The 20,821-nt window shown below is 48.2% G+C and overlaps 1 protein-coding gene across 1 annotated transcript in view; it reads left to right on the forward strand.

Annotated features, from left to right (window-relative positions):
* EFCAB6 (EF-hand calcium binding domain 6) overlaps positions 1-20,821 on the forward strand; it is a gene marked incomplete at its 3' end in the record, with an annotated part of 228,542 nt that overhangs the window by 91,785 nt on the left and 115,936 nt on the right. The window contains exons 7-14 of the mRNA XM_036760831.1: positions 5,216-5,331; positions 9,476-9,624; positions 11,582-11,692; positions 12,577-12,916; positions 14,996-15,166; positions 17,504-17,569; positions 18,206-18,366; positions 20,032-20,190. Of these exons, the coding sequence (XP_036616726.1) occupies positions 5,216-5,331; positions 9,476-9,624; positions 11,582-11,692; positions 12,577-12,916; positions 14,996-15,166; positions 17,504-17,569; positions 18,206-18,366; positions 20,032-20,190 (1,273 nt within the window). The remainder of the gene's footprint in view (positions 1-5,215; positions 5,332-9,475; positions 9,625-11,581; positions 11,693-12,576; positions 12,917-14,995; positions 15,167-17,503; positions 17,570-18,205; positions 18,367-20,031; positions 20,191-20,821) is intronic.

The following is a 20,821-nucleotide window of genomic DNA, read 5'->3' on the forward strand; positions in this document are numbered from 1 at the left end:
TGATGGATCTCTTCCAGAAAATAATATTGAGAATTACAGTCTCTCTTCTCTTTTCCCCTCCATTTGATGGGGAATGCGGAACTGGAACAGACTTGTGTTTGCCAAGAATCCTTAGGTGAGGCCCGGACAGAATCAGCCTAACAGCCAGCTCTCATCGAGCCCCTTCTGTGCTGTCAGAACTGCCCTAGGCACTGTAGGGCAGAGATAGAAGTCTGAGGTGTGACTCCTGTCCTCAAGGGGTGACGCTTTGATCGAGCAGATGTTCACAGAGACACCAGGGGCAGAAGTGACATCCTGATCTGTGGGCTAGGGACCGTCCAAGACTGTAACTGGACCCTGCAGACTGGAACATGGAGGGAGGTGGGTGGATTCTGGCCTCCCCGAAGGGAATGGGGCTGCTGTGGTTTGGAGGAGCTGCCAGGTCTGTGTGATTAAATAGACCAGATTGAGACCACAGAGAAGGAACTGGAAGGGACCTCGGAGGCCATCCGGTCCAGCCCCCCACACCCATTTTACAGGGTGTCTGTCCTTCAGGAGACTACAAACACTGCCACAGTGGGGTAGCTGAGCTGTGAGCCAAGCATCTGCCTCTGGGGAGTTAAGTTGTGACTCAGGTGGAGAGAGCTAGGATGTGGGTCAGGTGTTGAACAACAAGGGCAAGTGGGAGCCATTGAAGGCTCTGTCAAGAAAGCAGCCCTCTGAGTCCAAGCCAGACAAGCTCAGACACAGAGGAAGCCCGGATGGCCCCATGTGTGACATTGAGCAGGTCACTGCCTGTCTTGGCCTCAGGTGCCTCCTTTGGCAGCCAGGGATACCACAGTGCATAGAGTCAGGAAGACCTGAGTTCAAATCTGGCCTCAGACACTCACTAGCTATGTGAGCCTGGGCAAGTCACTTCACTGCTTCCTGCCTCAGTTTCCCTTCCTGTAAAATAGGGATAATAGCAGCACCTACCTCCTAGAGTTGTTGTGAGAGTCGATGAGACAACGACTGTAAAGTGCTTAGCCTAGTGTGTGGCACACAGTAGGGTGCTTAGTAAATGCGTGTTTGCATGTTCCCCTCTCTCCTCCCTTTGGTAGCTTGGTCTCAACAATACCCGAACCCACCACCTCATGGGGCTGTTATTCATTTTAGAAGGAACAAGAATAGGAATTCTTACAACTGCTCGTGGTTCTGATGACTCTGAGGTTCACCCAGTGGTTTTCTCAGGGCAGGCTGTGAGCTAATGTGTGAAGAGTGATTTATAACCATAAAGTGCTGCAAAGATGTAAGCTATTATTACAATTAAGCACTAGTGCTCATCACTACTCTGCCTTTATGAAATATTGCATCATATTTTCACCCTAATGGAATGTGGAGGAACTTGTGATCTCATCCACGATGCCCTCTCTCCGCCAATGCAGATTGCAAGCCTTCTCCACTGCCTCATACTTGTTTCTTCTTGTCTATGTCTTCCCACAGACCCTGCGCAGGGTGTCCACTCAGTGTGCTGAGGCCCTTCCTCCAGGGCTCTTAACATCTGGGGGAGGGTGTCCATGCACCACATAGGCTGGCAGTCTGTCTGTCTCTTATGATAAGCCCATTTCTTTTCTGGACATGACTTTTTAATGTTTTTTTTCCTCTATCTTTTACACATTTCTTGTGCATAATTCATTACCAGTAATATGAGCTTGCCACAAAAATACCACTAATGATTGTAGAACTAGTTAAAATCCAGGCACAAAGTCCCTCCCAGCTCTGACATTCCCTGTTCCAAGGCCCTTCCAGCTATGCCGTCCCGTGTTCTAAGATTCCATTCCCTAGTTCTGACCTTCCTTGTTCCTGGCACATTTCCAACCCAGCATTCCATGATTAAGTGGGATTTCTTTGACCATGCCCTCCATAAATGGGGAAGTGTTCTTACTGAGATAGACTTTAGAGTCAAATATTGCCATGGTATGTCCCAGGACACATTCCTAAATGGATTCTATAGGGCCTTCTTGCTTAAGGCCATGAGGGGATGCCCCAATCAGGAAGCGCCCACTCAGGGAGGTTCCTGGGACATAATGCCAACCAACGAAGGTCAGGACCCAAATAGGAATCCTGAGTAGTGTGCCTGGAATGGAGGCAACCTCAAAACCTACAAATCCCCGGGAACTCTAAGGGGCAGAGGACCAGCCTCACACTGAAAGGCTATGACGTTGGAGGAGATGATGGGGTCAGGTTGGGCCAAAGGGTCTCTTGGCACATATACATTTCCATGTGAGGCCCTCTGGTATTTTCCGGGGTCCCCAGGTGGGGGCCCCTCCCACTACCTCCTTCGTTTGTCTTCATTCCGAGGTTCATCTCAGCAGCGGCAGACAGAATCTCCAGAGCAATAAATTGATGACAGCCAGTTCATTTGTCACTTTTCAAGATGTCAGTCTGCCCTTTTTGGTTTCTTTCTGATGATTGTGATCTTACTGTCTAGTTCATCATTAACTGTCAGAGAAGTCTTTTTAATCAGTCACTGGGTGATATCAATAAGGCCTGAGATTTTGCCCCACCCCCCAATGCTTTGTGTCTTGTCCACTTTTAGGCATCTTGACAATCGACTCCTCCATGTCCCCAGCATCACGTCCCCTCTAGCATAAGCCTCCTGCCCCTTTGCACTGGGGCTAGTCCAGCCTCCACTAGACCTGTTTTCTTCCTAATCCTGGCCTTCTTTCTTCCTCATCCTTGGGGGCTGGGATGGGAGAATCCAAATGTGGTGTCATAATGGTCATTGATTAAGGCGGTTGTTAGAGAAATCTCCACAGATCTTTTCCATTTTTCACATGTTTGCTCTCTCAAAGTTTAATCCGTAAGTGCCCTTGGGATGGTTTTGCTTCCTGCAGAAGCCTCCAACTGCTTTGTTTCTACTTTCCTGTCTCCAGTCCATCTCCCACAAAGTTGCCAAAGTCATCTTCCCAAATCCACAGTCTGACCCCATCACTCCCTGCTTCAGAATCTTCCGTGGCCCCTGTAGCTCATAGGATAAAATAGATCGCCCTTAATTTGACATGTAATCGTGACCAGGCACTCACTGCAGCAAGGCAGTCTGTCCCACTCCCTTCAGGGGCTGTTCTGAACCATCTCCTCCCTCCTCTGAGGTATCAGAGATAAGGAAAAACATCTTGTGCCCCCTACATCCTATAATTTCATCAGGTTGGGGAGAGGGCCCTCATCAGTTTCCCTCTACAATCGTTAGGCACAAGTCTGATGCTGCTGCTCCCCCAAAGCCTTCAGTGGCTCCTCGTTGCCTGCTTTATAAAGGTCTGACTCCTCATCCTGGTGTTCAGGGCTGTCTACAACCAGACCTCCCTTTTGTACATTCCTTATTTCTCCAGGGCTTTGACTTTGGTTTTGTCATTCTCTAGAGTTAGAATTCTCTTCCATTCCCCCCACCCCACCCCCTTGCCCCACCCCGTCTCTGCCTATTGAATTCATACTCATTCTTTATGGCCTAGATAAGTTCCTCCAGGAAATTTTTTCCCCACTCCCCCCCCCCCAAGCCCCATTAGTAAAAGCCCTCCCTCCTCTTGACAGAGCGTCGCTGTATCCCAGGGTCGCCCAAATGTCTCTGAGGCTCTAAACTGGCTTAGGTTCAGTGGGGGGGGTGGGGGGGGTGGAGTGTTTTGGATGACCCCAATTATTCAAATAAGACTCAATCCTATTTACTCTTAGACCTTGTAGGAGCCACACATCAAGCAGCAAAGTCACTTATAGGAGATAAATGGGTCCCTGTCCTTCTTCCTCCCTCTGCAGAATGAGTATGTTCTCTGGGCACTGATGGGGAAGAAACAACACCCAGCCAGACTCTTTGGGGGGTGTGGGTGGGGGTTGGGGGGAAGAGGGTGTTGGCCAGTCATTCCCTGTCTCCTCTCTGCTTGGTCTCAGCAGCCAGTGGTGTGAGGACCTGCAGAGATAGCCACTCACTTCCCTGGCTCCAGTGGCACCACACTTCTATGGGCATTCCTGGCATGGAGGCGGCAACAGCGCAGACTTAGCCCCACAGCTTCTGTTCCTTCTCATTCCAGCTCAAGGCCCTCTTCCTCTTCCAACCCAACCCATCCCTCTTGACACAGTCCCCTGGGCACCAAGCTCAGTGGGTCCTGACATCCTGGGTAAGTTTTCTGCCTCAGCCCCTGGGGCTAATCAGGGTGGATGCAAGTCACCCATGATGGTGAGCCCTAGGTCGATCAGCCAGTGTCCCAGCACTCAGTGGTGTGAGTCTGAGGGCAGGGAACTGAAGGCAGGGAACTGTACGTGCTTTCCCAGCCCCAGCCCTAGGATTATTGTGTACATGGCCCAGGCTTCGTCAGTGGTTAAGCTACCAGCAGGGCTGACTAAGTCTTTGTTTCATGTCTCAAAGACTTGTTCACTTGATAACACAATCAGTTGAACCAAAGCCCTCAGATGCTACATCTGTAATATTAGCAAATTAGACTAGGTGACCTCTGAGATGCTTTCCAGCTTTAGCTCTGAGACCCCAAAACCTCTGGGGTTCCTTCTCTCATGGCCAGGCCATCTTCTGGTTCTGATTCTGCCCTGAAGGCCAGCGCTCCTTTGAAGACTTCATGGCTTGATGTGAGAGCACTGTGCCCTGTCCTGAGCTCGTGCCTTGAGTCCTGGGTGGGTGGGGGGTGAGGTGGGGCCAGGGAGCACCCCTCCTGGGCCTCCCTTTGAGGATGGTGAGAGTGGAATGACAGCCTCTGACAGCTGTTCTTCTCCCAAACCAAATCATGTTCTAAGTGGCTTATTTGGGCTGGAGCCTGGCAGAAGTGTGATTTACTTGGAGCCATTTTGGGAAGTCAATCTGTAAAGCCATTTGGGATTCTTCACAGGCCTCATCATGTTTCAGGCTTGTTGAACTCCCAGAAACAATCTTATCTGAGAAGATTCGAGTCAATCACTCGGTATTTTTACTTTTGTGTTGTTGGCAGATGGAGGGGTAGTTGGAGGGCTGGCTTTGGAGTCAGGAAGGCACTATTTTCCAGTTCTTCCTCTGTCCCCTCCTGGGAAAGTGCCTAAGGCTTCGAGTCGCTGACCCCATTGGTGGGTGAGTCTCCATGTGGGGATTCACCAAACCAATGAAATCCTGAGTCTGGACTGAAAGTTAGCCAGCAAAGGAAAGCAAAGGCAAGCGTGCCTGTAGCCAACAGTGGTTGGTAAGTCACAGGTGCTGTTTCTCCTTCTTCCCCTCCCTCTTTAACAGAGTGTACGTGGAGGGTGAAACCAGAAAATAAATACGTATTCTCCTTCTCTTCAACATCTGGAGACAGTTGGGAAAACTCTTCTCTGGATGAAATTGAAGCAGCATTCTGCAGAGAGGTGAGTGGCTCTTTGTGCCGTCTTCATTCCTTCCATAGCTTCATTGGTGGATTTGCCCTCCATCAGGGAGGATCCCAACCCTCCTAAGACCTTACCTCCCTGGGTGGTTGTGAGGACCAAAGGAGGGAGGTGGTCTTTGTAAAAAGACCTTTGCTAAAAGAGCCTTTCTGAGCTGAGCTAGGCCGATGGCTCCAACATCCATGGAGGCTACCACTGCTGAGATCTGTTGACTTAGCTTCCAGAATCCTCCAAGATGGCAGCTTGCTCTCCTCCCTGTGAGTGACCTAAGGCACTGCTCCTGCTCACTGCCTAATAATTCAGTCAAGATTAAGCTTGAAGTTCCACAAAACAAACACAAAATTGGCCCAAATCATTTTGTGGATGAGTACGTCCCACCCTTGGTTAGTTCCACCCAAAGAACATGGCTTCCATTTACTCCCCGTGTAAGCTTGGGCAAATCACTTAACCTCTGATTTTCAATTTCATCACAAAATGAAATGATTGGAGCAGATGACCTTTAAGGTCTATAAGTCTATAGTAGCATGGACTGATCAGTTGAGTTCCCCTAATCCACTGGGGACTCAGACATGGACCCAGACACGTGCTCTGGCTCTGTCCTGAGGTGTCTTGAGATAACACAGCTACTCCTGGTTGGTTCATGAGACTGAGGGACTATAGCTGAACCCCTCCAAGCCTGAAATCACTCTACAAATAATGATATGTCAGGGATGTGGACCCTCAGTTGATCTGACCAACTTTCCTGAAATGCTCTCCCCTCAGTTAAATGTTTTCTACCCCAGCAAAGTGTGTGTATCTCAGAATGGGCAGAGTGCGTGTTCAGCCTCTTGCCTGACAAGGTCCATGCCTTATAATTTTATCAAATGGACCCCTCAATCAATCCCTCTTCCCATCTACATTATGGCCTTGAGTCACTACAAGCCACAGTAAGGCCACTGAGGCAGATTTTAATAGAAATTATAATGTCAGCAATTTAAAGTTGTTATTGGTAGGTCAAGAAGCAGGCCTTCAGAAGAGTCTTTGAAAATCATTAGCTTAAGACATCCTCTTTGTCTTTAAATGTTGAATTAGCTCCCTCCACCTTTATTAATAGCTCAGTCTCTCAGCCCAGGTAACTCCGTCTCCCTCTCCCTCTCTCTCCCTCCTCCCTCCTCCCTCTTTTCTCCTCCCTCTTCCCTCCTCCCTCCTCCCAGGTCAGATTTCTGGTCCTGTGACAGCCTCAGTTACTCTGAACCTCTTCACCAACATCTTATCTAAAATAGTAAGATAGAACAAAAAGAGCAGAAGGGCGTGTATGTGTGTGTGTGTGTGTGTGTGTGTGTATAAGAACAGGACAGATACAGAATTGTTACTCAACCTTCTGCCTGGTTTTCACTGGGCTTTCATGGAGGGGATGTGTGTCAGGTTTGTTAAGCCTCCTTGAGGGTGAGGCCAGGGCTCATTAAGAACATCTCCCATAGCCAGAGCACTTAATGATTTGTAAAATGCTTTTTTTTTTCCACCACAACTCTTTGGGGGCACGTGGATGTCTCTCTCTCATTTAGCAGAGGAAGAAACAGTCTCAGAGATGAGGCAGCTTGCCTACAGTCATGTGGCTAGGAATTAGTGGAGCTGCCGCACTGTAGCCCAGATCTCCTGATTCTGAGTTCAGCACCTCTTCACGGAGATCAAATGACTTGAAGAGTGGGTGAGGACAAAAGACTTCACTGAGAAGTTTTCATTGGTCGATTCTTAAAAGGGACCCTCTTTCTGTAAGATTGCACAGGCAGCCATATTTTCAGAAGGTCCTTTTCTAGTTCCAAAAGAGCTGGAACTTGACCCCTTCTAAAAGAGATCAAGAAAGAAAACTGCTCTGGGGACTACCTTGTACCACTGGCAATGGGATTCAGAACCTCCACTCAGGGCCTACACTAAGTTAGAGATCTCTAGCCTAGCCAAAGTTTGGGTTCATCTTGCACAGTTGTGAAGGAAAGTAATTTATGTTCATATCTACATTATAATCTGTTATTGCTTGTCACTGTGCAAGCATAGGTCTTCTCAACACTGGTGCTGATGAGCCATGAGCCTGGGCAAACTGTTTTTAACCTGTTATTGGTTGTCATGGTGCAAGCTTAGGTCTACTCAACACCAGTGCTGATGAGTCCTGAGTCTGAGAAACCAGTTTTTAAGCTTTGTCTCAATAGACATTCTCCATTGGCTCTTTCTAGAAAGCTTTCAGTCTCCTAATTGGCTGTTTATGGTCTCATGGCATGGAATCCATTAGCTTCCTGTTCATCATTCTTGCTGTTTGACCCACATGGCATCTTTTTGCATGAAGAAAGTCATCCCTCTCTTCAAAGACCTTCTCCTCCTTTGCTCTTTGCACATGCCCCACCCCCATGTCACAGACATTTTTACATGTGCCATCCCCTGCCCTGCACCACTTCCTCCCACCACTCCCACCACCTTCCCACCATTTACAGATTGTAAATTCCTTGAGGCAGAGACTGTGTTGCTTTCCATTCCCATTCTTAATGTTAAGTTGAACAGAATCATAAGAAGATTGGCTTCCCAAGTTTTCCAAATGCATCCCTGGAGTCTGTCCCCTTGGCTTTCTTCTGTTCCACAAAATCCCTCTTCTGGTGCCTTACACTGCCATAGAGGTGACCCTGGGCTCCTGCCAAGGGAACACCAGCCCTGGCAGGTCCCTTGAGCAGATGAACTCATCATCATCCTCCCCAGGGCAGCTGGCCTTTGGGGAGGGAGGGAAGGTTCTTTGTGTTATGTCTGTTGCTGTGATCCCTTCCACTTTACAGATAAAGACACTGAGGCTGAAAGAGGTTAAGTAACTTGCTCAGCATCGCACAGCTAGAAAGTGCATGAGGCAGGATTTGAACCTGTTTTCTTGACTCAAAGTCCTGGGTTCTATCTCCTGAGCCCCTTAGCTGCCTTCTAGTGTGGGCCCCGGGTGTCCTACTCTCCCAAAGCCAACCTGGGCAAAGGAAAGGGTTTACCAGGGGAACACCGACCACCAGGTGATAGTATCTCTCTCTGTCTCTGTTTCTGTCTCTGTCTCTTTGTCTCTCTTTCTCCAACTATCTTCCTTTCTCTGTATCTGTATCTACCATGGTGGCCTATGTAGGCCCACTCATGCATTAAGAACGAACCTGCTTCTTATTCCTTTGGTCACCAGGAATTCTTGCTTCGTTGGCCAAGAAGGACTTTATTCTTAAAGCACATTTTGCCTCTGGTCAGTGAGCCCTGCCAACAAAACCTGGGTACCTTGCTCGTCTCTGCTGCTTCATTAGGAACCACTGGAAAAGGGGACATGGGGGCAGAGTGGAATCCAGCCAATTCAGAGGGGAAGGGGCAGGCAGGAGACTGCCATTACTGCTGAGCAATGAACAGCAGGAAAATCCTCAGAAAGAGCAAAACCATCTTCATATTACTTTATGTGTCATCTCCCTACTGCACTTAACCTAGTTTACTGGAATTTTGGACTCCCATAAGCAAAGCTCATTTTCCCATTTTTTGGGGGAGGGGAAGCAGAGAGGGAGGTTGTGTGTGTATTTGTGTGTGTGTGTGTATGTGTGTTGTGTAGGTTATTTCCCATTAATTAAAAAAAAAGAAGAAAACGAGAACAAAAAGAAATAATTAAAGAAATGTTTGATGCTTGCCATGTTTGAGTAGCTTTTCCATTTGTTGTTTTCTTTGTGGTTAAAAAAAGGAGCTGTTTTTAATAAAGACGTTGCCGGCTTTTATTGTTTGATTGACCTGATTTAATGGAGAGCAGCCTGGCATGGGCTCACAGTAGGGATGGCTTGGAAGTATATTAAGGAAGATGTATCAAATTGGCAGTTTCCCCAAGTATTTTTAGCTCCTTGAAATGTGAGGCAGAGCGGCGTCCTAACGTCCCATCTTCCCTGTCTGTCTTGTCACTTGGGCGGCAGGGACGGCCAAGCCGGCTTTATAGCGAGCTCATTAATTAAACATCTGAAGGTCAGCACATGCTACGGTAACCTTTTTGATCAGTTTGGGTAGAAGAGGGAATTTGAAAAGGCCTTGCAGAAATAAAGTGTATTGACAGCTAAGTCCTCCACAAACACATCTCTGCTGAGCCCTCCATTCTAAATTGACTCCCTTCCAGTTTGGTGTGTCCACGGCGAATATCGAAAAAGCCCTCAGTGCATTTGACACCAGCAAGAGAGGATATGTGTCTCTGAATTACTTAAAGATTGTTGTTGACAACTTTATATTCCCATTACCAAAAGGGATTTTTCTGCAGCTACTGAAAAGGTAAGTTTTCCTGGACAACATTTTAAAATGTTAACCAGGCGACTGGAGAAAGGAGATGGTCCAGGCAAACTGGGAAACAGGTGGCTCACGCAGGGTTGCACTAGCATCCACAAAGGAGCACTGGCTAGGCACTCTCTGGAAAGACCTGCACAGGAAGGGCCGCACTCTGCAGCAGGGGAGGGAATGTGTACCTTGACGAGGTCTCTGATTCAGCCTCGTGGGGGCAGTGTGCTCGTTCATGGGTACACAGCCACCTCTTCAGGCCTCCTGGTATGGGGCTTCAGCATGGCCCAGGTAGAACATGGTCTAACCTGGACATGAGGTGGGATGTCGCCAGGAGAACCTGGGCAGCAAGAAGGGGGTGGTAGTGGTGGGGATCTTTCAGTGATCTCAGTGGATTTTCGAGCTTGCTTCTCCCAGATCTCTAGAATACAACACAAGACTCTAATGGATCTAAATATGCTAAAGGATCATTTGAAGGAACTGGGGCTGATTAGCCTGGAGAAGGGAAATCTCAAGGAACACACGCCGGGGTCAGGATGAGGAGCAATCTAGGGAAGTCCCAGAGAGGCCAGATTTGGATTTAATAATGATTGCAGCTCACCAGAGTGGAAGGGGTTGTTTCAGGAGCTAGTGAGTTCCTCATCTCTGGAGGTATCCAAGCAGATGTTTTTAGTCGGGGATGCTGCATTTGAGAGGAGGATTTCTATTTAAGTCAGGAGTTAGATTGAAAGACCCGAGGGCCTTTTTGACTCTAGACATACTTGGCACCAGGACTTTTCCCCAGGGCATACACTGATGCCTATGGAACACAATCCGGGTTTACCCAGGTCCGTAGAATCCCTGTTTGTCACAGAGCAGAAAGCTGTGCTTCCTACACACTCTGAACTCTATTTTATTCAGCTTACCAAGCATCTATTAAGCACCTATTACATACCAGGCACTGGGGATACACAGATGAAAAATGATGGAGGTCCATTTGGAGCTGTCCAGCAGCAGTGTGTGTGCGGGGTGGGGGCGGGGAGGGGAGGGCCTTTTGAAGCTTCCTTTCTCGACACTGGAGAGTCATAGGAGCATGGGGTCAGAGGCTTGGGAACTGGGTTAATTATCTCATCCACCCGCCTCATTTTTCAGATGAAGAAACTGAGGCCTAGAGGGTCAGGGCCAGCCCTTGGACATAGGTCTTCTCAAGGTCTCCAGATATGATCTGGTTTCTCTGCCTTCAAAGAGTATCCAGTTTCCTAGAGGGAGGGACAAGGAATATTACTAACTACCCTCCTCCAAATCCAGGGGACAGTGAATCCAAAGGCCTGGGACAAACTTGAAGAGGCATCGATCCCTTTTCCACAGGAGAACCAGAAGGGACATGGAAAGCCATCTTTAGATAACTACAGACCTGTCCCCTATAAAGGGGTTAGCCTGATTCTGCTTGGCCCCAGAGCACAGAACTAGGCACAATGGTGGGAAGCTAGAGAGGCTAAGCCTGGAGTCTTGAGGAAAAGCTTACGAAGATGAGTGTTTTTCCTAAGTGGAATGGGATTCCTGGGAAGGCGGTGAGTTCTCCATCTTTTGGGGACTTTGGGCAGTAACAGAGTGGCCATGATAATGGCAGGAATGGTGCGCAGCCCAGGACACGCTGGGCTCCAGGACACATTAGGGGAGGCTTCAAGTGTCTCTTCTTGCCAGCTCCCAGGGCCTCTGGCTCCATTTCAGGGGCTTTGCAGCTTGTGATCCCAGCTTTCCCTTCCTCTATTGCTTCACTCCTCACAAGCCACACACTCCGTTGGGACTTCATTTCCTTGAAGTCTTATGTGGCTATTCTGTTCTTTTGGACCTCAGATGGAAACCTTCCCCAGACTGCTGCTGCCACCCTGCTGCCTTCCTGAACACTGAATCCAGGGGGCCTAGAATAAAGATAAACCTGTTTAAAACAGCCTTTCTTTTTTGCCTGACCCAGATTAGGATTTAAAACCACTGGTAAAATTGCTTGGAAGCAATTTTTAAGAAAATGTCAGGACTGTGCCTTAGTTGACAGTGGATCCATGATTCCCATGAGGAAGAAGAAAAGGTATGTTGTATAATGTACTCCCCTTTATGAACTGAGTTTGATTAAAACCCTGTGGAATATTGAGGGAAGTCACATGTGGCTGGAGTTCCATTGGTGGTCATTTGAGGGATGGCAGATGGGGTCTCATTAAAAGGGCTTTAATCGTGTATACAGACATAGGGATATTCTGGTCAAATAATTCCCATTTTTAGAGCCCTTTATGACTGCAAAGCCTTTACATGTGGCCTCTGACCTGACTCTCAAAAGAACCCAGGAAAGGCAAGGAATTTTATGTCTGTTTTTCAGATGAGGAAACTGAGGCACAGGGAAATGAGGTGACTTGACCCCCAAGGCCACTTAGCCAGTAATGACCCAGCTGGGACCCCAGGATGAGGCTCCTTAATCCATGACTGGAAGTCCCTCCTTCACACCAGCCTTTCCTGAACGAATGGACCTCATTCTACTGAAATGAATAGTAATAGTAAATAAATAACCAGCATTTCTAGAGCTCTTTAAGGTTTGCGGAGTACTTTACAAATGCCATCTAATCAGAGCCTCTCCAATCTCTCAAGGCTGTTGAAAAGATCAAATGAGATAATATTTGTAAAGTGCTTTGCAACCCAACAGTGCTGTAGAAATTCTGGCTATTACGTGGTCATTGCATAAGCACACAATAAACATACATGAACACGCACACATGCACATATGTGTTTGCACGTTTATATGTTTGCATGTGTAAAGACACATTCCTTGTTGGTGGCCACTTTTGGGAAAGCTCTTCCCCTTGCTCTGGGTGTGACAATATGTCCATCCAGTGCCCATCAGGCATCTCTTCAGTGACACAGTGGAGGAGGGGGCTTAGAGGCATTTCTGACCACATCCTGGGCCTGTCTTGTCCTGAGCAGCTACTGCATGGACCTGGGCCCTGGCTGCCTGGACAGAGGACCAGGGACAGGAAGCAATGGAACCTTGCAAGCCAAGGCTTCTGGCCTAAGTTCCGGGGACCCAGCGGGGCTGGCTGGCAGACCCCTGGTTATTGTGGCTGACTGGCTGAGCTCTGAGGAGGGTCCTGAGGAGGGGCAGGACTGGGCCTGCCAGGAAGAGGAGGACCTTCCCCCTTTTTATTCTTCCCCCAGAATGGGTGGAGCAGAGCCCATCTTGAAGGAGAACATTATCATGAAGGTTTGCAGACACGTGGATGACAGTTTTTCCGCCTTGAAGAAGGCCTTCCACATGTTTAACCCGGTAAGACTGGGGTAAGATTGACGCTGGGGCCTTGGGGGCCCTGGGATTGGTCAGCCACCCAGAGGGACTGACAGAAACTGCCCTGTCTTCTCCCAGGAGGGGCATCCTAGAGCACCGGACTTCTGCTTACCCCCCACTCTCAACTAACTAGGGGACTCTGTGGGAGATGGCCACTCATTATGCTCTGCCACAGAATTCCAGAGTCAGAAGTCACTTGAAAGATTAGTCCGACCCCTCATGAGGCCCAGAAGCGTTCAGTGAATCCCCCAAGGTTACATTCTCTTGTGCCTTGATGTCTCTTTTTAAAAGTCAGGGCTTGGGGGTTAGTTAAAAAAAGAAAAAGGAGAAGCAATGAGCTCTGTGGTTTGTTAGCTGGCCTCAGTTTTGCTATCTGTAAAATGGGCATAGTACATACCCTGCTGATCTGGTGGGGCTGTTTTGAGAGCTGGCTCTGTGTTAGGATATGACACATGTTAAGCCCCCATCACAGTGCCTGACACTGATAAATGCTCATGGATTAATTGGTTCACTTGCACCATTAAGATACTGAAGAGCAGTGTGGGACAGTGGGTAGAGGATGGCTGAGCCTAGAACCCAGGGACTAAAGGAAGAGGAGGATTGGGGCAGGATGTGATGAGTTACTGAGCCCAGGATCCAGAGGTCCTTAGGAGGTTAGTAACTACATCTTTTGAGAGCAAAGATGGGTGTTTCATGATGCCATGATGGCAGGTGGCTTTGTTAGGTTTAATGTGTAGAGTAAATTTACTTAGGTAGGCCTTAGAAGGACATGTGGAATGGAACACACCTTTCTGGGCAATTAAGTTGCTCTTTTAAAATAAATTAGGCCCTTTGATTAAGGAGAAGAATATATTAACCATAATGAATAGCTGACATTTATAGGGCATTTTTGGTTGCAAAACACTTTGTATTAAAGTAAACATTAAGAAATATCTATGTTCAAGACACCTTGCTAAGTGCCAGCAATACAAGGACCTAAGCAAAACAATCCCTGCCCTCAAGGGCCTTACATTCACTGTGGAAGGTACCACAGGTACACAGAGAAATGTATAAGAGGATTTAAAGGGGGAGGAGCTATTTGAGTCTTGGAGGAAGGGGGATGGTGGAGTAAGAGCCACAAGGGAGGAAGGGAGAGCTTGGTTTTGTGATTTCCTCCTCCTCAGTCCTGGACATGGAAAGGAGCCAAGTTGTCAGGTGGTGGGCAGTGATGGAGGCTGGGGGTTGACAAGGTATACTTGGGGAGAAGACAAGGGTCAAGGGTTCGAGGATAGAGGGGAGGGGGCTAAGGGTTGAGAGGACCGTGGAGTCAGGGTAGGTAGGGGAGATGGTGCTGAGAGGAGGAGGGATGGAAGGCCGCTTCGAAGATGAAGACCAGTTCAGCCAGCACTGGGAATAGGGAAAGTTAACACATTACCGTTTGATAAGGGAATTTCAGCGTTAGTAAACGTGGATGGGGGTACCTGTGGGTGAGGGCGGGAGGGGGTGGGGAGGAGCAGCTCATGGCAGCTGGGTGGACTGAGGACTGTTAGGGACTTCTGAGGCCAGCTAGTACAATTCTCTCATTTTACGGAGGAAGAGCCTGAGGCAGACGGGGGTGAAATGACTTTCCCACACAGCTAGTCAGTGTCTGAGGCTGGATTTGAACTCAGGTCTGACTCCAGGCGCTCTGCAGTGCACCAGCTCAGTGACCTCTGAGGTTCCTCTTTCCTGGTTCCCTCACTCAGTCTTCTCCACACCAATGAAGTCCAGTCCCCATGCCCCTCCTCTGACATCTCTTCCAGTCCCTTGCCCAGCCTGGATCTTTCTGCCTCCTCTTTCCCCAAATGTATTACACGTTTACTTAGAACCATATTTTCCAGCTGAACTTCTTACAGTTTGCCTTACATGCATTATCATACCCGTTTCACAGAGGTGAGAAAGGCCCCACAAGGCTGGGGTGGGGGGCTGGGTCCCCAGCATCTCCTTCCCGCGGGCATGGGCCTGCCAAATCACAGCTGCGACCTTTCCTGCTGGTCTCTGCTTCTGTCGCTTTTCTCCTCTGCACCCTTGTGCCGGAGCCAGAAACAGGACGAGAAGATGACGGGAAAAGAACTGCGGCACATCCTGAACTGTGTCCTCTGGAAAGTCAGCGACGCCGAGTACAAGGAGCTCATGCAGATCCTGGACCCGGCAGCCTCGGGCTATGTCAACTACGGCACCTTCTTGAACCTGCTGGAAGAGGAGAGCTCCGTGGTGAGTGTGCGGTGGCCGGGGAGCCCCCCAACGTGGAGAGAAAGGCCAGTGAAACGGCCTGTAGCATTCCTGGCGTCCCTCTCCGGCCCACTGAAGCTCCCTGAATCTCCCCGGGCTCCCGGGAGTCTCGAGGGAAGAGGGACAGAGTGGAGCTTCATCCTCGGCTTCCACCTCAATGCCCCTTCAACTTCTTCTTGAAAGGGCGTGTGTGTGTGTGTGTGTGTGTGTGTGTGTGTGTGCGCGCGCGTGTGCACGTACAAGCGCGTGTGGACTCTCTCCTAGCAGAGGATCGTGGGGCGTCTAAGTGCTCTGGGTAGAGAGGCACCAGGAGGACCGGGATCAGCGCTGGGCAGGGGCTACTGGAATGGGGAAGGCGCTAGCACCAGGCCCGACGCAGATGGATGGACCAGAGGACATGCGGTTAATGCCTTCCCTTTCCGCTCCCCCATGTCCTTATTTACTCTTCTGTGCGCTACATGTCCCGAGTGGAGTAGAAGCTCCTCGAGGGCAGAGACTGTCTTATTTTTGCTGCTGTATCCCCAGCACTTGGCACAGCGACTTGTACACAGAAGGTGCTGAATAAATGTTTGTTGGCTTGGGATTTACCCTGGACAGGTTCGCTGACCAAGGCTTTAGCATAGAATTGGCCCGCGGGAAGGGGGGGCGAAGGGGAGCGGAGGGTGGGCGCTGCAGAGAGGCAGGGTCAGGCCTGAGGGAATGGGGAGCTTGTGGAAGGGGATGCCATAGGTCACTGTGAATGCACTGTCACTGTGGACACCCCATGGGATGCCAGCTGGCTTCTTGCTGGGAGTCCTCACCAGGTGGGTCAGCCAGCACTTCCAGCGATTCCAGGTTCACAAAGTACTTTCCTCACAACCTTCCTAGAGGTGTAAGGATTATTGTTTCTACCTTGTAGTTGAGGAAATAGAGGTGCAGGATGGTTGAGGGACTTGCCCAGGGTCGCATGGCTGGGATGATGCAAACTCAGGTCTCTCCCCATCCTGCCCTGCCAGCTTTCTAGATAGGGATTTTTCCAGCCAGTGTGTGAGTATGGCCAACATCGTTAGGGTTTTGTAGGCCAGCTAAAAGTCTTGGCTTCTGCAAGAAGCCCTTCCCTCTGAGAGTACCCCGATTTCTCCTGCTCTGATCTTGTTTGTACATAGTTGCTTGTGTGGCATACCCTATTAGACTGTGAGGCGCTCAAAGGCAGGACCTGTTTTTACCTTTCTTTGTATCTCCACCTCTTAGTGCAGGGGCTTCATAAATGCTTTGAATCTTGGCTGGGTGGTGTTCTCTGATAGTCTTTTGGGGCCATAGGTTTGGATGGCCTTATGGAGGCTCTAGCAGGCTTGCGGAAAGCTGGTCTGCATCTGCTTTCCATCCAAGAAGCTGCCATGGCTGGGTTCCTCAGCTGAGGCCCTGCCACTGTTCCGTTTTCCAATAATAGTCTGCTGGAGCACCCAGAACACACTTCATGGTTTACAAGAGGCCATTTTGTTGGGCCCAAAGTTCATTTAGAAACTCTGTATGTGGCTTTTTTGGAGGGGTGTGTGTGATCTAGACACACCACCTTAGGCAATCCCGCTTCAATATGACTCATCTCATCAAATATTTTGCTTTGTAAAGGGTGAGAGATTGGGGACAACCCAGTCTTGGTTGTGACTGTCTTGAGACCCAAAGTTAACTAGAGCTGTGAGACAGAGCACGCTTCATCCCCAGAAGTGGTTGGAAGACATTAATGGATGTGACAGTTCATTGCTGGACATCTTGGAAGAGATGATGTCATAGCAAAACATCTTTATTGAATAGCTGCTATAGGCAACCATATATATCCTGAATATATCCCATTCAGTAAACATCTATTTATTAAACTACTGTGTACCCCATATGGGGCTAGGTAACAGACACACAAAGGAAAAAAAAACCCATAGCAGGTCATGAAAAAAATTTGAGTCTCTGGCCTCACCAGGAGTCTCCATTCTGGGATGTGTGTGTGTGTGTGTGTGTGTGTGTGTGTGTGTGATGAGCTTATCTAAACAGAGAAGTAGATGTGGCATAAACTGAGAAGGGAGAGGCAACCCTAACAACAGAATGAATTAAGAAAGGCTTTGAGTATAGGCTTGTACCAACATGAAGGCTCGAGGGGGGCTAAGGATTGGAAAAGTGATGGTGGGAAGGAGAGCATTCTAGACTTGGCACAGTTTGGGCAATGGGCAGGTGCAGGGGCTGGTGTGTGGAGATTGGGAAAAAGCATAAAAGAATCCCATGAAATTTGTTTTTTAAATTACATAATCAATTTAATTTGCCAATACGCTGCCCCCTCTCTCCTTCCATTAGTTTAGAAAAAAAAGACTGAATGGACTCAAAGATGAAAAGACACCTCAATTTCTAGCTTGGGACTCAGTAAGTACATTCCTTTTCTTGTTAATAATAAGACCAGCAAAACTATGAAACTTATACTAGAGGCTAGCTCAGTAGATTTCAGCAGTAAGTGCCCTTACTCCATGCCTCTTGCAGGTAGCCTTTGAAAGTTAGTTGCTGGCCACCCAGAGCCACCATCCCCAAGTGGCTAACACTGGTGAGGAGCTTTCTCCATGCCTGGTAACAGACAGGCACACAGTTGGTCCATCCCACTTTGTACTCAGGGCTTTCTCACCTTGCTAGCATCTGCCAAAGCTTGTGTCTGCTGGGATGGCTGTTAGAGATGCTGGGTGGCTACAAGGAGGCATTGCCATCACTCGCAAGCTTGTGCAAGCATGTGCCTCATCAGCACCCTGTGACGCAGGCCAGGCAAATGTTAACATTATCCCCATTTTACAGAGGGGAAAATGTGCCCAGAGAGGAGATGGGACTTGTGGGGGGCTACATGTTTGGCACGTGTCAGACTCAGAACTTGAGCCCCAATTTCAAACTCAAAACCCAGTTTTGTTCCCATCATGCTACAGTCCCTTCTCTAGCTTCACGTTCACCCAGTGGACATTACCTCATTTATCCTATAAAAGGATGATGAAATAAAACTGTTCCTGATGTTTGTGTTAGTTGGAAGAAGTTCTCCATGATGCCATCTCCAAAAACATGCAAGATTTCCATGCCTCGTTGAAGACCTATGACATCGGAGACACGGGACTCATCAGCAGAAATAACTTAAAGAAAATCTTACAGACGGTCTGCCGCTTTCTGTCTGATGAGCATCTGACAAAGTAAGATGCCTGCATTTCATCGCCAGGACTTCCCCCCGAGTCCCTCTGCTTAGAACCAATACCAAGCCAACTGGCCACCATTTATTTGGTCAACTCTGAATGATTCTCTAGGGCTAGGCTGTTCTTAGCCAACAGGCAGAGGCTGGCTTTGGACCTTGGGCCAGAGTTACCGACTCCTGCTCTAGGTAATGAATTAAGGCCAGGGGCACACTAGCGTGGCTCCCAATAATGGGAGCTCACATTGAGAAAGTATTTTGCTAATCTCAACCAGCTAAGAAAGGGGAGCTGGTATAAGTGGAAGCTGTGCCAGTGTGTGTCACTGACTGAATTGCCTCAAGCAGGGGTTGACAATGGCCAAAATAATTGGTCAGCCCTCTCATTTTGTGATCCTCTGGATCAAGTGTATCTAAAGCTCCCATGTCAGAGGCTGCTCCTGCTACAGACTCACCCACAGCCTTCTGAGGGATAGAGCCCTGCTTCCCTTCGGGCCAAAAGGAGCTCATGACACTAGTCTCCTTGGAGTTCAGAACCTTGTGCTTAGTGCTGAGAGATGAGCAGACTTTAGGTAAGCTCCCCCTAGACTGGGGGCAGGGCAGCCTGAAGAAGGGGCAGAGCCAGGGTCCTCTTGATTCCAAATCCACGCTCTTTCTTTCTGCCACACCCCACCAATTCCCACATAAATCCCATATACACATGTGTGTACATAGCCACGTTCTGTAGATGCGTACATATTATCTGTACTTAGACACATATGGAACAAGGAAACGCTTAAGTGTGCTCTGTGTGCCTAGCACTGTGCTAAGTGTTACAGGCGTGACCTCACTTAATCTTCACAGCCCTACGAGCTGGGTGTTCCTGTTATAACCATTTTATAGAAGGAACGGACAGGCTAAGTGACTTGCCAGGGTCACACAGCTAGTCGCTATCCGAGGCAGAATTTGAACTCAATTCTTTCTGACTCTAGGCCCAGGACTCTGGTGCATATCATCACAATCATACATGATTACAAAGGGCTTTCCTCCTAAACCCTCCACAGGAGGTAGCGGAAGCATTCTTCTCAGTTTAGAGAAGACATCACTGTGTCTTTGCTCAGTCCATTCTCAATGCTTGGAATGACGTCTCTCACCCTACTTGGCTGTTGAGTTCCTGTTCGTTAAAGTCCAACCTCCTCTAGGAAGAGCCGCCACCAGCAAACACTCTTCCCCTGCAGACCTCACATAGCTCTTTGCCTCACACCTCTTCACATTCATCCTCAGACAGTGTTATAAGTTCTCTATGAGGTGTCATCACTTTGGTAGTCAGTGAGCTCTGGGAGGGCAGGGACTGCGGTCTTATCAGAATTTGATATCTCCCTCAGCATAGGGTCCTGTACATAGCTGGAGTTTAATGTATGTTTATTGCTGTGTCGTGTCAGTTCCATCTGTGAAAATATATATATATATATTATATATATATTTAACATGACTGTTAAAATATTTCTGATGGGGAAAGCACTGGTTGAGTGAATTTGGAAGCACTTGGCTACCTCTGCAGTCCAAAGGGAAGTCTGCCCTGAGGCCACTTGGGCTACCCAGCTCTTTCTAGAATATTTACAGAAGCCAAAGATTCAGAATGAGGCTTTTCTTTCACTCCTCAGAGTTCTAATGGTTTCCTTCTTTTATTCAGACTCTGTGATAAATTCCAGGATGCAACTTCAGGAGGAATCCTTTACAAGAAACTTTTGGCCAGTATTGGAATCACCAGCCTGAGCCATGACTCTCCAGTCACCGTCCAGAGTTTCCAGTCAGTAAATGGAATTTGTCGAAGAGACGATTTTTCTGAGAGGTATAGAGACAAGCTTTGATTGGGGGTAAAAACTTACTCATTTGTTCAACTAGGCTGTTATGGGTTAAAGAAGACTAATGGTACATATATTACAGATCTTTTGGGGGTAATTGAGTTATTCCATTTATGGAAAACCTGAGAAAAACTAAGCAAAGTTGCTTGCCTTCTCAATGGGTAGGGGTGGGACTGAAGGGAAGGAGACAATTTGGTACTCAAAATAAGAAGATGAATGTTAAAAAACAAAATCTCAGCTTAAAGAAAAAGAAAAGAAAACCTTCTGAGAGCTGAGGAGGTACCATGAAGTTCCAACATGGAGCTTGGAAAGCTGGCCCAAGAGAGTGGAAATTCCTTCAGGGCAGGGACTTTTTATCTTTTTTGTTCTATATTCCCAGCACTTGGTAGAGTGCTTGGACCTCCATCCAACATAACCTCCTTGAGGGCAGGGGTGTTTCATTTCTGTCTTTTATCTCTGACACTCAGCACAATGCCTGGCCCATAGTAGGTGCTTAATAAATGCTTATTGTTAATTGATTGATTAGAGTCTAGATCCTTCTAATTTTGCTTTTACCATCTAGCCATTGGACATTATTCTGCCATATTTCAGAGAGTTGGAAAGGACTTTTGAATCCAT

This window comes from Trichosurus vulpecula, chromosome 5 (assembly GCF_011100635.1).
Source record: "Trichosurus vulpecula isolate mTriVul1 chromosome 5, mTriVul1.pri, whole genome shotgun sequence".
Taxonomy (NCBI): Eukaryota; Metazoa; Chordata; class Mammalia; order Diprotodontia; family Phalangeridae; genus Trichosurus; species Trichosurus vulpecula.